The 18,102-nt window shown below is 43.6% G+C and overlaps 1 protein-coding gene across 5 annotated transcripts in view; it reads left to right on the plus strand.

Moving 5' to 3' along the window:
- The window catches only part of PRICKLE2 (prickle planar cell polarity protein 2), a 353,317-nt gene extending 335,434 nt beyond the window's left edge, over nt 1–17,883 (plus strand). For all 5 annotated transcript variants that reach the window (XM_074284179.1, XM_074284180.1, XM_074284182.1 and 2 more), the window contains one exon: nt 11,556–17,883. In XM_074284179.1, the coding sequence (XP_074140280.1) occupies nt 11,556–12,430 (875 nt within the window). In that variant the 3' untranslated portion in view covers nt 12,431–17,883. The remainder of the gene's footprint in view (nt 1–11,555) is intronic.
- Nucleotides 17,884–18,102: the final 219 nt, after the last annotated feature.

The following is an 18,102-nucleotide window of genomic DNA, read 5'->3' on the forward strand; positions in this document are numbered from 1 at the left end:
CTTCATTTTGAAGGCCATCAATGGTGCATGAATTGGCAGAATCGCACAAGATCATCACAGTATACACACACACACACACACACACACACACACACACACACACACACACACACACACATAGGTATATGGCATATTGGTGTACAGGTATAGAGAATATACAGATGTATAAAGAATCTATATAGGTAGGCAGGTATGTGGTATATTGGCATATACATTATATAGGCATAAATAATAGATATATAGTACATAACATATTGGTATTTATGGTTTATTGCTGTATAGAATCCATGTGTGTATGTCCAGTATATGGTCTGTACTCTATCTAAGTACCTACATATTACCTATAGATGTGTCTGCAGCTTATATTATATAGATGTACCTCATATATACATATAAATGTGTGCACGCACAGACATATATATTGTATGTAGTATTGTATAGGTATATAGGAGTTTTTATTATATAGGTGTACCACACACACATATATCTATTAATATTTATTTATGGCTGTGTGTCTGTACGTATATAAAAAATGAGCACAAGGTAACTGTGTGAGGGAAGGCCCAGCTGCTGAGGAGATTGACTTAAGGTCTCCTGTAGACCAGTAGTGTCCAAACTTAAATATGAACGGATCCCCGTAGCTCACACATTAGCTTAGAAAATGACAAGTTAACATCATCGACGTCGAATTCTGTTTTTTAAATTTCTTGCATTAGCCATTCCCTGCTTGCCTTGGGATCAGGCTCTGCAGCAGGGCGCCTGCCTGGTGGAGGCCGCCTGGAGGTGACCCCTCGGCTGGGGAAGGAGCCCCGGAGATGAAACTAGAAAAAAAAAATAGGACGTCTGAGAGATGCAGATGAAGGATTACATTCAGAGCCGGGGCCAAGGGACAGAGAGGGAAAATGGACGACCACATGTGACCGACTATAAAAAAGCCATTTTGGTTGAAACTCCCGTGAATGAAAGGGAGCCTTGTGAGAGGAGGCCAAATGGTGTGTTGATGCTGGCCCACCCTTTGGCCCATCTGGCCCCATCCCACCCTCGTCCTTGCCCCTGACTGTGGCTCGTTTCTCTAGCTGCCTCTCAGCACTGGGCACTGCTCCCGTCTCATTTAGACTCACCTGCCCTGGGGCTCTCCCCCCCTTTCCGTGCTCCCCTCCCAAATTCCCCTCCGCTCAGAGCTCTAACCACCTGATCCGTGCTGATGTGGAAGATCCAGGCTGAGCATGGGCTAGCCGCCTCAGCCAGCATATTGGTGAATACAAACCAGGGGCCGGAGGCCCTTCAAACCGGAGGGTTCCCAGCTTGGATCCTGTGGCAGAGCGGCTGTGGAGTGCTCTGGGGGTCAGGGAGGCCTTCCCACGTTCCTCGATTAATACTGTACAAGCCACTATCTACTCCACCCACTCAGGAGGTCGCCCTGCCAGGAAAAGAAACCTCAAAAGAGCATTGTGCAAGCAGAGCCTGAACTGCCCAGGAATCAGAGAGCAGGAATGGGAAGGGGGGGAGAGGGAGTGTCCTGGGGAACACCTACCTCTTCTAGGGGAAGAGTCTGCTTTTCCCCTTCCAGGGGGAAGAAAGCTAGATAGCTGTTAGTCTCTTAGACTGTGTTTTATGGATAAACAGGGAAGGGATTGCTCTCAGCATCAGAGGCAGCTTTTTACCTTGGGAAGAAACTGGCCTGAAGGCTGAAAGCCTGGCTCCCACTTCCAGGTGGGACATTCGCTCGCTTTGCCACCATAGCTGTCAGTTTATCACTGAGGACTTTACTTTCCATCCTCCTCCTCATCATCGTTATCAATACTTCCACTTCCGAACTCAAAAAGCTGCCGTGACAAAGGCGTTTTGTTCATTACAGAGCGCCATCATCCTCAGGGATGGTTTGTAATTCACAGCAGACTCAAATGGGGATGGGAACCCAAAAGGCGGGAGATGCCGTTGCATCGAATGAAAAAACCAGTGAATGCAAATGATGGCGAGGACCCTGAATGTTCATCCCCAGTGTAGAGCGGTCAACAGAACTGGGGATAATTAGCCTGGAGCAGTGGGGGCCATCCTCAAATATTTGAAGCTCTGGGATGGGGGACAGGGCTTGTTCAGCCTGGGCTTGGCCTGGGGAGCGGCGGAGAAAAGCTGCCAGGAAAAGCTCCCTCACTGTGGGAGTGTGCCGGGGGCAGGATCTATGCTGTCTCCTGCAGCAAAGATGCCTCCTTATTGGTGGTCTGCAGGCAATGAGAACCTGTCAGATGTGTTTGTGTAAGTGGTATCCTCACCCTCCACACCGTCTCCCTGCCACTATGTTCTCTGCCGTCCAGGAACGATGGCCTTGTCATTGGTCCCGGCACAAGACGCCCCGTCCCCCAGTCTGGGCATTTTCAGTGGCCGCCCCACGCGCTCCCTCCTTTCCTCCACCTCCTGGCTTTCTTCAGTCAGCAAACATTTATTAAGTGCCTACTATGTGCTAAGGCTGGGAACAGAAAGAGAAGAGCTGGCCAGTCCAAGCCAAAGCCCCACTTGAAGCCTTCCCCATCCCTCTTACCTCCAGTGACCTCCTCCTCTTAATCTGTTCCTCTTTCTCCCATCTGTCCTGATTTGCCTGTAATCATTTGCACGTTTTCTCCCCCATGGGACCATAAACATCGTGCCAGCCTAGACCCTCCTCTGCCTGGTGTCTCCAGCACTTACCACCAGATCTGGCATGTGGCAGGGGTTTGTTGACTGACTCTGTGCCCTTCCCTCATCCTGATAACTGGCAGAACCTGGGACCTGGAGGCTGAACAAAGAGTGTGAGCGGGCTGAGGCTTTCTTTGTCCGCTCTTAGCCCCCATCCTTGGTGCTGTGCTCCCCGTTACCCGGACGAACATATAGCGTGTTAGCTATGTTTCACAGCCGAGTTCTGGACCATTCCAACTCCTCCAGGCCACAGGAACATTCCCTGAGTGATCCTCACTGAATAGCGACCCTGTAGTTCCCAAAACCGGGCAGGGGCAGTTCCAGAAAAGGGCCCGTCTGAACTTTAAACCATATTTGGGGATTGGGGGAACTGCCCTTGTGCACAGCGACAGAGGCAGCCGCAGGCTCCCGTGGGCCAGGGCAGAATGCTCTGCTCACCTTCTTGGGTTTGGTGCCCGATCTTCACCCAGGGGAGGCCAGACACAAAGAGACTGCTCCAAGTCTGGTCTCTCTGGGGCCACAGGAGCAGATGGCAGGTGTGTGGCCAGGCTTACGGCTGGCTGCTCTTTGGGCACATGCTTGCCAAGTCAGGGAGGGCAGATTAAAGAAGGAAGAGGCTCCCCCAGAGCCGGAGCTCTCGGCAGCTTGGGACTTCTGTGCGTCTGTGTACAAATATAGATGTCTGCGCAAAAATATATACATGTATATATATACCTATATATGTATATATACAAGTATATGTATATATAATATATATATACATAAATATGTGCATGTATTTATGTGTGTATATATACATGCATATAGTGTATGGGTCTATGTATGTGTGTACATGTGTGTATGCATGATGTATGTGCACACGTAGGCATATCTGTGTGTTGGGCATATATAGGTGCATGTGTAGTATGTGTATATTGTGTGTATATTGTGTGTAATTTGTATTGTGTGTATATGTGCACATTTGTGTGTATATGTGAACATGCATGTTGTGTATGTAGATTTATGTTGCATTGTGTACACATGTGTGTTGTGTGAATGTGCATGTGTTATATTGTGTATATATGCATGAAGTGTATGTGTGTATAGATGTGTATGTATGTATTGTGTAAGTGTATGTTGTGAGCATGTATATATACACATACGTGTATATATTTCCCAATTACATGTAAACATTTTTAACGTTCATTTTTTAATATTTTGAGTCCCAAATGCTCTCCTCCCTTCCGTTTCACCCTCAGATTCCTCTTTTGCCTCGCAGTTGCTAAGACATCAACTCTGCTGTCACTTGAGCATCTGATGCCTCAATGCCATATCAATACTTGTTTCTCCTGTGTATTGAGCAGATGGAATCAGCTGGTTCTTGGTTATAGTTGATCATTCATTCAGTAAACACTTATTAAGTACCTAATGTTTGCCTGCTCAGCACTGGACTAAGATTCGGGGGGCAGATCTATCTGCACGTATCCCCAGTGTGTAAGCTGATCTCTGTGTTGAAAAAAAAAAACGGTCTTTTAATTTGAAAAGTATTCCTTAGAAGAGGCTCCATAGTGGGATAAAGAGGGAGCTGTCCTTGCAGCCCCATGGACTTGGATTCAAGCTCCGCCTCCAACCCATATTGTCTGCATGATGCTTGACACATCCCTTAGTATCTCAGTGCCTTAGGTCAGAGGTGTCTGGCTTGCGCCGGCAAAATTTCCAGACAAACATAATTTGGAAATGTTTTAACAAAATAAAAATGCAGGGGGGAAACTGGCTCGTGTAGTGAATAGATCACCAGTCCTAAAGTCAGGAGGACCTGAGTTCAAATCTGGTCTCAGACACTTAACTCTTCCTGACTGTTTGACCCGATTACCTCAGCAAAAATAAATAAATAAAGGTGCAGTACAATATAATGTTCATTTGTTTTCTAACAAGGATCTGCTTCCATTTGAGTTTGGCAGCACTGCCTTAGGCTACGCTCTACAGTTATAAGTTGCTAAGAGGGTGCCATCCTTCAGGGACCGAGGGACTTTCCTCACCAGGAAGTCCTTATGCCAGTGAAATCACCCGTCCAGTGTTTGAAGGGATGTCATGTAGAAGAAGTATTTGAGGAACAGGAAGCAATGAGTGGAAGGTGAAAAGCGGCAGATTTTAAGCTCAACGGCAGAAAAAGCTTCTTAACAATCAGAGCTGGCCACAGAGAAAAAGATGGTTTTGGAAGATGTGGTTCCCCGTCCTTTCCTGGAAGTCTTCAAACAGAGCCTAGATAGCCACTTACCAGGCTGATTCCTTTTGGGGAGGGGCTGAAGGAAATGGCTGTGACTCTCAGACTCTGTGACTCTCAGCAACTAGCAGGGTTTATGCTCCTTCTCAAGTTTCTGCATCCCCCCCACCAGTAACCGTCCAGAAAAGTCACCTTGTCCACACATGCAAGCATGGTCTTTGAAATAGCCCAAGTCCTGTTGCTAAGAAACATGCAGTGGTATGTAACCTCTGTCCTTCAGCTTGCTTTCTCTCTCTCCAGCTGTTACCAGTTGGACTGACGTGCCTTCCTAATAGGGGGAGATCAATTGACTCGTTTAGGAAAGGGACCCCGAGACAGACACCTGGCTAAAAACATCTGTACTTTGTAATTAGCTTCTGATCCTCTGGGACTGGTGCTGGTCAGGTTGCACACAAAGGACATGTCACATGCTTTTAAGGACTCTCTTCTCTGACTCACCCGAAGTGATTTCCTCTCTGCCACATCAAAACAGTTTAATCAAGGAGTATGTAGGATGAGGGTAACAAAAAGTAAAGTGTATTAGCAGCATGAATTATAAGAAGGCGCGGATAAAAATGGAAGGAAGGACAATACAAATGCACATTACATTTTTGTAAAGATAAGTTTTGTCCTACATGAGATTGTAATCTCCTTGAGGACTGGGAAAGCTTTTTCTTTGTATCTCCAGTGCTTTTCAGAATGTTTGGCACATAGAAAGTGACTAATCAAATGTAATAAATAAGGACTAATTAAAAAAAAAAAAAACTCTGTTAGGAGAAAGGGTTAGGAGTGTTTGTTGTTCAGGAGGGATAGAATTATTGATGATGAGAAAACTAAACTATTCCACTGTTATCTTGCTTCTGTTTTTTCTCCTGAGGATAATGTTTTAGAAAGTGGAAAAGTAAAAAAATTGGTTAATAAGGCCTTAACGTTGAAAATAAGTGAGGAGAAAGTAAGAAAGAACCCAGAGTTAAGAGGCCAGAGCTAACTATGTCCTGGCATATTGAAGAACAAAAAAAAAAAAAAAAAAAAAATCTGTTAGGTCATCAAACTTAACGATGACCTAACACTGTCAGAGAAAAAAAGAGAGACCTCAGGACTCGAGAAGATAAATGCTCTAGAAGAGGTTGGAGACTTCAAATCAGGGCCAGAGAGTTTGACCAAAATGCATTATTGCAGGGATGACTTCTGAGCTTTTGTTTAGAAAGGAAACAGTAATAACCAAAAGCCAATGTGACTTCATCAGGGTAACCAGCTTAAACATATCAGAGGAATTTTGTAGACATGTAAGCATTCAACAAAAATTCTAAGCTTCTCATATGGGAAAAATAGGGTCTATATAAATGGATAGTATCGTCAAACTCAACAAGTCATCATCAATGGGTCAATGTCGTCTTGAAAGGGACCCTGATTATAGCTTTAACCCAATTTCTGCCCCTGGCCCTTTCATGTTTCCTATTTTGACCGGAGATTTGAACAAAGCCAAAGAAGGCATCCATGTTTGTCAAATTTTCAAAGGACAGAAAGCTAAACTGGTTATCTAATTCACTGAGTGGTAGACGATGCAGAAAGATTTCAACAGTGCCACGAGTTAGATATAATTAAGATGAATGTTAACAGATTTAACTGTAAAGCTGTACTCTGGGATTCCAAAAATCAATTTTACAAGTATAAGATGGGGCAGACATGGTCAGGTAACAATTAGTATGAAAAAGAGCTGAGAGTCCCAGGGGAAGGCAATCCAATCTCGATACGAGTCAGTAGTTTGTTGTGGGAAGAAAAAGTAAGAAATAAAGAAAAACTAACTTTAATCTAGATTCCATCAAGGGAGACATCGTTTCCAGAGCATGGGAGATTTTCTAGTCCTTGTCAGATCACATCTAGAGTCGTTGGTTTGGCTCTGGATGCCATGTTTCTAGGAAAGGATCACCTTGATGGGGATAGATTTTGGAACTGTGCCATCTGAAAATTGGCTGAAGGAATTGGGGGTATATATCCTGGAGAAGAAAAGACCCAACAACTTTATTGCTGTTTTCATCTGTCTAAATGATTGACACTGTAAAAGAAGTTTTCTTGGGCCAAAAGGGCAAAACCAGAAGTTGTCGATTCAGGTTCCATGTAGGAGCACATTTCCTAAGGACTTTAGTCTAGTATTGTGATTGGATGCCTCAGGATGCTTTCAAGTGATATTGTGGATTGGGATCTTACTTTGTTACCATTTAGATCCACGGGTTTCCCTTCCAACTCTGAGATTTAGTGATTCTGTATAAATATGTGGAGAGTCAGGGGGATTAGCCGTGAATATTGACCAAAATCCAAATCTGCATTTATGATTCATCAAAAATAAGTACCACTTATTAGGCATTAGAATGTGGGAAAGAAGGAAAAATAAGAAATGTAAGGGATAAGTTAGGGACTGGACATGTGATTTCCTTAGTATAAGGAGCTCCCAGGTGAGAAAAGTCCTTTCATTTTTGTAGGATAGCCCTCTTGATTGCAACTTATTGTCTTAGAGAGTAGCTTAAGGCATTGAGATATTAGTGGATTTTTTTCAGGGTCTCTCCCTGAAACAGGATTTCTTGATATTGAGAACAATGCACTATCACGCTACCTCTAAGAAATGTAATTGCATATAAAATGGCTGCCTCCAAATTAAGGTTGTCCTTACTTTCTCCAGAAATTAAGTGCAACCTCATTGTTTCCAGTGAAAATGAGATAGTCAGTTATGTCCAATTTGTTTTCCTCTGTATTTTTCCCTGATTTTTGTGGGCTTGAAGGGGCTTGAAGTCCAGTTCCCAGAGGAGAAATATCGTCAGGTCCAAAGTAGCAAATGCTATTTCCAAACCCTTTGCCTTGACAAATTTAACCACAGGCCAAAACAAAGATTTGAAATTCATTTTTTTCCTAATAGAGAAGAACCTCTCCATTACATAAAAAATGGACTGATGAGACAGAGAGTGGACATTGCTGTTATTGGTGATCACACTAAGCTTTGTGATAAAGATAAACAGGAGGCTGGAATTCTGGGGCTGTTGAGTCAGTTCCTTGCACAAGCTCTCCGTTATTTGGAGAGAAACAAGTAGGGGAGTCCTGTGGATAAGCAATTTTCTATTCTAAGAAAGAATGAAAAAAAAAAAAAAAAAAAGGCCACCAGTTTTACAATTCCTTGCGGTTGTCTAGGGTTTTCTTGCCAAACTCTTTGAGTATACTGAGCAAAAACATTGTTAATTTTTAGCTAGGGAATAGAATCTTCCTTTCAACTCAGGTTTTAGTCTACTTGTCTTTGGAAGAACCAATGCTAATATTCATTGAAGAGAAGTTGACTTTGGTGACATTTTAAAGTCCATTTCAGTATTGGGCTGCTTTATCCATGTAAGAACGTCTTGGCTTAGAAATACATTATGCCACAGATACAGATCAACAAGGCTTGTGAAGTTGATCTCTATTCTTGATAGGATCCAAGAGTACATTATTAAAACAAAACAAAACAAAACAAAAAAATCCTCAATTCAAGAGTTGGTTAGGATGCTAAATGTTAAGACTTGTCCATGGCCACATCACTTGTATGGCTCCAAGGCAAAGTTTGAACCCCGTTCTTCCTTATTCCAAAGGCAGCCTTTTAGCTACTCTCCCACACTGAATTACTTAGTTTATTATACAGTGGTTCACGATTTAATTGATCCATATCATTTTTTAAATTCTTAGTTATATGGGGTGGCTCTTGCCAAGAGTAGATATAGCAAAAAATGAGGAAATCCATGGGAAAATGTGAGAAAGGACTAAAGTTCCAAGTTCAACTCTGGATGCTTATTAGCTTTATGACTTTAGGTCAAGTCATTTCACCACCCTGAGTCAGTTTCTTCCTCTGTCAATGGAGAGGATTGGATTAAATGAATTCCAGAATGCCTTCTCGCTCTAGGATCCCAAAAGATCATTAAAAAGTTGTTTGTTTGTTTTTTAAGTCTCTAATCCGGAAGGCGGAGCTGTATGGGCCAACCAAAATGCAGTCACGAGTAATTATCTGGTAAATTGGATTAGTAAATATGTTTGATCCCTTGCATCAAGTTTGAGAATAAGAGCTATCTGAATAACAACATAAGCTCAGTTTCACTCGGCCTATCACTGCCAAAGGAATGGTTCTGATGTAGCCCATCATCCTGCCATCTTCGAGTCATTCGAGTTGCTCATTTTCAGTATTTTTGTCTCTGATTAGTAAGAGGCTCCAACAGTTTTGTGAAGCTGCGTATTTGGGGGCTAATTATGAACCCTCATTTTTTTTCAAATTGGAGCATCCCCAGATGGTAAGATCCATAATGAATAGGAAGACATAACAAGATTGACAGGTGTGAGGCAGGTTATTTTTGTTTCTTTAAGTTGGGAAACTCAATTTGTTTGAATTTATAATTGGTATATTTTTTCTATATCCAGACTTGCTAAGAATCAAGAGGGTTTCTTTCTTCTCCCAATTTTTTGGTTGGAGGAAACTTGGGGATAATACGATCCTAGCCATAACCTTAGGGTTTTCTATGAACCTAAGCATTCTCGGAGTCTGGGGGGCCAAATTCTCCCCTCAATCTTTCTTGCCCAACTTGGGGAATGAATTGTGCAAGAGAAGAATCTGAATCTTTCTGGTTGCTCATGAATAAGAATGGCATGAGGTATTCAAACTCACAACCATATCCCACCTCCTTCCCCTGCTCCCCACATACATGTTGTTTACTGTTGAGAGTAATTGATGATAAACTCAGAGAGTAATGCAGGAGAGCAGTGCTGCTCTCCCTGCAGATGATTTCCTTTTTTGGGGATGATTAAGATTGAGCTGAAGTCTCTCTTGCTATGTACTGGCCAACAGGCAAGGGAGAGCATCTCCCACCAACACAGTAGGTCTTTCCCCAGCACCAGACTGACCCCTCTGTTGAAATACAGATCTGCTCCCCTGTTCATGCTTCACTTTGGGGGTCATAGAGGTTTGGTCAGGAAGACAGCATGTTTAGGAATTTATGATATTTGGAGGGGTTATTCATGCAGGTCTTAATTCTATTAGAGGGCTCAGGTAAAAAGCCTTCTGAAGAGAAATGAATACCATCTGTATTATGGGGGCCTGCCTGGATCACTTTTCTCAGTAAATGTGATTTGGGAGATTTTTAATTTTTTTTCTCCTTTAAAAGTTCACCGTCTCCTGCCGCTCATTCATCATCATACATTATAACCTTCTATCCGAGCCTCCACATCGGAGCAGGCTCTGGAAATGATTAGACTGTTGCAAATCAACTTTGGGGATTTGTTTCTTCCAACTTCACCTTCTCTCTGGATGCTTATCTATGATATACAACACCCTACTTGTCATGTATAAAAATCCTAGGATTTTACAGAAGGACTGGGATGAGTGCAGGGAATGGTGTCACCTGGGTGTTGTGATTAGTGAAGAATGTGGTTTGGTGCCACGGAAAGAGCGCTGAACTGGGAGTCACGGAATGTCAAATTTAGTCCTGGAAAGGGACCATGAAGGTCCCCAGATTCAGCTTCTCCGTTACAGTAGAAGAAACCGGGATTCAAGCTACTCTCTGAATGAGAGTTTGAACTCAGGTTTTCTACTGCCGGTTTTATGCCGTATCTACTGATAATTACCAACATGAATTTGATTTGGGGGATTTCATTTCCTTATTTCCTTTTTTTTTTTTTCTTTTTGGTCAAATAAGGCTTCCAGCCTTAATCTGGCTGCGATTGCAGCTCTTGACAATCTTATGTTGCTTGTGCAGCTGGGTGCAAAAATGGGGCTCCTTGAAAGGGAGCGGAAAGTTGTGCTTTATTGGAAAAGGCAGAAAGGACTCTTCAGGCCTTTGAAGGGCTGCCTGCCTTGTTCTGAATCTTCTCCTGGGTTCCAGGCTAACAAATAGCTTTCCATAGAAAGGGAATAGACAGTTACAAGGACTTTGATCAATTTTCTTCGGTAGCCAGAGTCCAAGTGGCCAGTGCAATGAACGGTGGAGCAGTCCAGCTGGGAGGCGTGGGGAACCGCGGCTCAGTGAGGGGTGGGGGTGCCTTTGGGATACACACCACTGGGTGAAAGTTTTACAGGAGGAGAAGTTGCCCCTGGGGAGTGTATCTGTCCCTTTCAGGACACCAGGACGCCATCTAGCTTGGATGCAAGGGAGGTCATTTGCTAAATGATTAAATGGTCTGGAAGAACAAATGTGGCTTCCTAAAGGGTCGAATCTCCACCTGAAGAGGGAGTCATTCTCAGGGGACGGACCCCTCAGTGGCTAGGGTGGAGGACCTCTGAATGATAGATGAACAACAATTGTAAATTGTACTGAGAGGTGGGGCAGAGTCCAGGAAATCCCCCTCCTCTTGGAGGGAGGAGACACCTGGGTGTGAATCTCACATAGCTTCACATATATGACATCAAGTGATTGGATGGCTCTTTTCCTCAGTTTCCCCATCTGTAAAATGAGCACAAATAGTACACGTAATACACACTGCACTTCCCTGGGCTTCATTTCTGCCTGTGGAAAGGGGGATGAACCAGAAAGAGGGCCTCCGAGGTACCTGCAGGTTTAGATCTTGGGTCCTTTGAGGATTTCCCCACCTTGGTCCCCTCCCTGCCCATTGATTTTCATAATCCTCTCTTTTCCCATAGGCCTCTCGGCGGAAGGCGGTGCTAAGCGACAGGAGCATCTCTCCCGCTTTTCCATGCCGGATCTGAGCAAAGACTCGGGGATGAACGTCTCGGAGAAACTGAGCAACATGGGGACTCTGAACTCGTCCATGCAGTTCCGCAGCGCCGAGTCGGTGCGCAGCCTCCTGAGCGCCCAGCAGTACCAGGACATGGAGAGCAACCTGCACCAGCTGTCCACGCCCATCAGGTACCGGGACCTGCAGTCCCGTGGCAGGATGCACCAGAGCTTCGACCTGGACGGGGGCATAGCGGGCAGTAAGCTGCCAGGCCAGGACGGGGCCAGGATCCAGCCGATGAGCGAGCGCACGCGCCGGCGGGCCAGCCCCCGCGACGATGCCCGCCGCTTTCGGCCCCACCGCTCGCGCCGCTCCCGGCGGTCCCGCTCGGACAACGCCCTGCACCTGGCCAGCGAGCGGGAGGCCGTGTGCAGGTTGAAAGAACGGCCCCCCCTGCGAGCGCGGGAGGACTACGACCAGTTCATGCATCAGAGGAGCTACAGGGAGAGCCTGGAGCAGGGCTCCCGCCGGGAACTGTACGGCCAGTGCCCACGGACTGTCTCTGACCTGGCCTTGCAGAACGCCTTTGGGGAGCGCTGGGGACCCTACTTCGCCGAGTACGACTGGTGCTCCACCTGCTCCTCCTCTTCCGAGTCCGACAACGAGGGCTATTTCCTGGGGGAGCCCATTCCCCAGCCGGCCCGCCTTCGGTACGTCACCAGCGAAGAGCTGCTGCACAAATACGGCTCCTACGGCGTCCCCAAATCCTCCACGTTGGGGGGCAGAGGACAGTTGCACAGCCGAAAAAGACAAAAGAGCAAAAACTGCATCATATCTTAATGCCCGCCCTGCCTCCTGCAGCAGCAGGCGGGAGCCCAGAATGTAAATCCATCCACTTGCACTGTTTTCCAATTTAAAGCGCTTTTCCCTTGTTTGTCACTCAAGGCCCTGGCGACCCACATGGAGGCGAGGTTAGGGATCAGCTTCTAGAGATAGTCACGGTTCTTGGCATGGTGAATATATATATATATTTTTTGCACATCTCACTTTGGAAACACTTCGGACTGTCCCTTTGACTAAGGGGTCGCGTTCCTTTCCCTCCGATCTGTGTTCAGTTACCACAGGTTAGCGAATTATTTACTCCTCCGCTTCTCTTACTCTCTCATTTTTCAGGACTTTTTTTTCCAGTAAGTGATTTGTTGATCAGCCAGTACCCAAGACTAAGTTATTTACACGTCCATTGTAAATGCAATGTAAATGAGAGTTCTGATAAAAAATATTTTTGTATTTTGTAATATCAGAGGAATTTCTATATCGTAGGACTCAGTGGGAAATTGCATGAACAGCCAGCATTGTCGAGTAGAATTCAAAGATGGTTTCTGGCCATCGGTTTTTTCTTTCCCTTTTTAGATTTCTATATAAAATTTGTTATATATCAGTGAGACATTTTTTTTCAAAGGAGTATATACATATATATTGTGCGTGTGTGTATATGCACATACGCAAGACAAACAGTTTGACTCTGTGGCTGGAAAATAAAAAACAACATAGGTACACGAGCATCGAATGCTTCATTCCATCTAAAGGAGTCTACAGGGTTTCTTTACTGAAGTCTGCTCACACCCTCGGTAGAAGTTGCTTTCTATCCAGCAATAGTCATTTTTTGAAAATTGCAATTGTAACTTTCACCAATTTGAGAAGCTAGCCAGTGTCAGTGAAGTCCAATGAGAAGTGCCATCTCCATTGGGGACATTGAGTCGCTTCATATTGATCTATTCCTTGGGGAATTTTTTTTAAGTGTCCGTGGTTCCATTGTGTGGTGTCTGCATGGCCCTGTTCTGAGTGTGGTGCTGTTGTTTCCTGGATTATGTTATCTGCTTTTCTTGACCGAGGCAGAGGGAGGACTGCCGTCATTGATAGACAACCCAATAGCCTTAAAACGAGTGAATTAGAACTCTGGGAGCTCAAGTTAAAAGGGAATTCGAACAGGCGGGTCAGAGTTTGAGGTGATTGCTTTTTCTCTGGGTTGTTCATCAAAAGGCAAGGTAAATTGTAAACAGGGAGCATGTCAAAGGTAGAAATGTTTATGGAAATTAGTGAGCACAGAAGTGGAGGCCAGTGGTTTGCCAACTAACTGAGAGCCTGTTGGGAGAATTGCTTCCGTTGTCTCTTTCCGGTTTCGAGGTGGAAATTGAAGGGTACCTTTCAGAAAAAAAAAGTGTCTAGGGTAGGAAATCTTCAGTGGTCAAGGGATCTGGCTTACCTGAACAAGCCAAGATAACTGGGGTTAGTCATTAATCCCATTGGCTATAAAAGGAGAAACCACAGAGAAGGAAGATTTCCAACTGGAAGGTTGGGGTCATAAGGCAAGGACTGCACATTTACTTAAAAGAGGTCATTTGGGCTTGTGTTGTCTACCTTAATGCTAATTTTCCTATTTTGATTCTATTTAAAAATACAACACAGAGAAGCGCCTACATTGCTTCTACTCCTTTCTCATCCTTCATTGATTATGGCAGTTAAGATAATCCAACAGAGAACTGGCATTTAGTGAGACCTACATTTAAGTGTGTTACACTTCGTATCTCATTGGTAACTGGCCTTGGTGGGGAGCACGTGATGATTTTCCAGTATAGTACATGCTTTTTCTTAGTATTTTTCTTTTTATTAAGAGGAAGTGATCAGCAGATTTTCAGATCCCATCCTGAATGGGTCTGGGGGAAGGAAGGCTTTAAAGGAAATATATATATATATATATGGCACTCAATGCAGGATATATGAAAATAATTTGCTTTTCAGGTATAAATAGAACATTTGTCATTGTCACTGATTTTTAAAAAAAAAAAAGCAATGCAGATGTTGGTCGTGGCAGTTTCCCGCATGCTATGTTTCATATCTAAGCGCTTTGTTAATTATCTGAGCCTCTGGAGAATTGTGTTATGTTTGTATAATAAGTTTGTAAACTGCTTGGCAAACTGATTAAGAAATAATCTGCAACCCCGGTTTATTAAGGGGCAGGTTTCTGGTAGAAAGACATGACGTATTTGGAGTTTTGATTTCATTGATGGGAACAAAAAGGAAATTTGAAAAGGGGAGAATTTGAATGATTGTAGTGCAGCTGAGAAGTCCTCTCCTATTTCCCCCAACAAAAGAATCTCTGTCGGTAACATTGCTCCCCAACTCCCCTTCAAAGTATTGGTATGCTTCCCTTGCCAAAAGAAGGTTCTAATCATTTCATGTCCATCGAAGAAGAAAAGAGACCTAGAAATTAACATCTATTAATTACCCCTAAGGGACAAGGCAAAAGAAGGAAGAAGTCATCCTCATAGTCCCGTTGTTGTTCCACATCCACCTTGGTTCAATTATTTTAACAAATAGAAGCCCAGGAAACGATCAGCTGACTTGGTTTAGTCTGTGACCATGAACAACACTCTCAGCTATAGCAGACCACTTTCCCCAAGATGCCATTTATAACAAGAGGAGCGGAGTAACTGAGGGGAAAGAAGGAAAGAACTCACGCCCATTATTTCACTGTTACTGGAAAAACAAATCAAACAAATGTTCTCTGAAAAGCCAGGGAATCCCCAGTAGGTCAACACCATATATGAAACCAGCCCACTAACAAGTTAGTACTTAGCTCTCATGATTTCTCTAGGCAGTTTCTCTTCTCTCTTTAGGTAGAGGAATGGTTTGGGACATTGGTTAATCGACTGTTTTAAAGATCTGTAATTCCTACGATGTGGGCCGTCCCTCTACCTCTCTAACTTAGGAGACAGTCTCTGAGAGAAAGTAGAAAGACAGATTTTCTCTTCTTTGAGAGAAGGCATGGCTGAGACAATCATCATCCTTGAGACCACTCTGTGAAGAGCCCCTCCCCATTTAGCAGGCCGTCGCTGTTTACATGGCCATGACTTTTCCAGCTTGGTAGGACCTTTCAGAACATGCATTTCACGTGTATCTCCTTTAAGAAGCAAGAGTCACTGCCACGATTTGGGTGAGAGACTGAGGTAGCGCTTCTGTGGCCGTCATGATCATTTCTTGATATGGGTTGAAGGAATCTTGGCCTTGAGCCCTCTCCCTAGATTTCTCATAGACAAACTTTTTTATGTTCAAAAGAGTGTTTAGCTATGGCTGAATAAGTGGCTGTCTATCACAGGAGGGGGCACACTTTTAACTCAAGATCAAAGACTTTTCCATCTTGAGACATTGGCCCTGGTTTCTTCTCCCCCACTTTCATTCTTGGTACTTATCTCTTCTGTCTTACACCTACTTTTCATTTGAAATATAGTTCACATTCTTTTGCAGATGAATTCAATAAAAAAAGGAATCGACCCTATCCCAGCACCTCTAAATTTAAGCATGAGATTCTCAGAGCAATTGTCTGGATAGATAAAGCTGGAACAGAGAATCTCAAGTGTTTGAAGAGCCAGAGAATTTGCCCAATTTGATGAAGATTTTCAGTCAATATACTTGAAATAACCAATCAACCTCCTAAGTTAAGGTGAGAGAGCAAAATTTATAGAATGCACTCAAACTGCTGAAGAGATCAGGGTAAGAGATATTTCAAAATCTTATCTTTCTCATCTGGAAGAACTTGCCTTTCCTGATAGAATTAGTGGTCATTTATTCATACCCTCTTTTGGTTTGCATTCACAGAATCATAGAATTTTAGAGTTGGAAGGACTTTAGTGATCTTTTTAATCTAAACTGCCCCCCAAAAAAAATCCCCTCTGAAAGATCCAACAAGAAATTTTACATCTTTTACCAGAAGGCTTTTAAAAGGAAAAATCCATAGCTTTTTGAGGTGGCTTTAATGGTAGGAAATTGGTCCTGACTTCAAAACTGAATGTCACTTTTCAACTCCTACCCATTATTTTGGTTCTTTCCTTGGGGGAGTGAGGGGGTGGGGGGAAGAAGGGCAAACCCATCACTCTGAGTCTTCCTGTCTGTAAATAATCACTTCTGGAATGGCCACTGAGATGTAAAATGTGAGGAAAGGGAGATACCAGAACTGTAATTCCTGGTTCCCAGCCTATCTGCGGGCAGGGAAAAGTGTCACCTATTCTATTTACTTATCTCCATTTTCTCATACTCTATATCTTTTTCTACTTAGCCTCATCGATCAGGCAAATGCATCTTTCATCTTTCCAGTCTAAGATCCAGAAGCAATTTTCTCTCTTGTTTCTATGTCTCTGCAACAGAATAAGATGTGGTGAAAAAAATAAAATTCCCACAATCTTCCCATTCTCTAGCCCAAGCTTTGTGCTCTGGGGACGCGAGTGGCCGTGGCTGAGTTCATCATATTAAGTGCCCTTATCTCATGAGCTGAAAGTCAATACCAAAGCTACACCAGCTAGGAATCAGCGGTGAGGGCATTTTCAACTCAGCAAGCCCACAGATTCTAGGGGAACATGGCTTTCTAGACCTCGTGATAGAAACTCTTTGGATGCTCTCTTCTTATGTTTATTGTCAACTTGTACACAACAACCTTCTCTTGCCTTTTATTTCATTTTTATGATGATGCATTGTGACTCTTGTAATTCCTTCCTCAAGTAAGGAAATAAGATGAGAAATAAACAGCATGGGAACAATTTGCTCTTTGTGTTTTCCCCTCATCCAGGAATTGAAAAGAATGTTCTCGGTCCCAGAGAAGTCTGAGTTTCCCAAAGCAGAGCAGAGAATTAAGATGCTTGCTTGGATGATTTGGGTCCCCAAAGTTACTGCTATACCTTACCTGTAGCCAATTGAGGATGACATTTTAATTTAGGGGAATTCTTGCCCACATGCAAAAAGTATTGGAAGTCAGTTTCAAAAGGCATCTTCCTGGGCTGCTTGGGTTCATAAGACTCAGCTAGGAAAGGAAAGGAAACTTTCCGAGTCAGGTTGGGAACCACCAAGTGGTCAGCCATTTTTAATGAGCAGTAAGGACTATGGTTGTCAGTGTGATTAGTTTAAAGAAGTTATCCAAGTTGGGGGAATTGGATTTCTTTTCCATTTCCTAATAAAATTCAGATTAGTAACCCTGATCAACATGAAAATTCCATAAAACGTGACATTGTTAGGAGGTTTAATGTTTAATAAACATATTTCCTGCCGGCCAAACTAGATTTCACAGAATGGGGGTGGGAGTGGGAGGGGGAATGTTTGTAGTGTTAGGAAAATATTTCTGTGACTTAGAGGCCAAACGTATAGGATAGAAAGGTGCTTTGTTACCCAGGGTGGGGGATGCAGAACGTTGATTGGTTAGGGCAAAAAAAAAAAAAAATCATATGGTCACTGGATATGGAATCAGGGGACTGGGTACAAATCCTCACTTCATTGCTTACTACTTCGTGTGACTTTGGGCAAATCACTTTGTTGGCCTTCAGTTTTCTCATCTGTAAAATGATGGGTATAAATTAAATGACCTCTGAGGCTCCTTACAGCTCACTGTCTGTGACCCCAAGTGCAAACACTGGCCGTGCGGGCCACCGATCAGTCTCTTCTCTGGAAAATGATCTAGAACATGGCGA

Source organism: Sminthopsis crassicaudata, chromosome 1 (genome assembly GCF_048593235.1).
Source record: "Sminthopsis crassicaudata isolate SCR6 chromosome 1, ASM4859323v1, whole genome shotgun sequence".
Classification (NCBI taxonomy): Eukaryota; Metazoa; Chordata; class Mammalia; order Dasyuromorphia; family Dasyuridae; genus Sminthopsis; species Sminthopsis crassicaudata.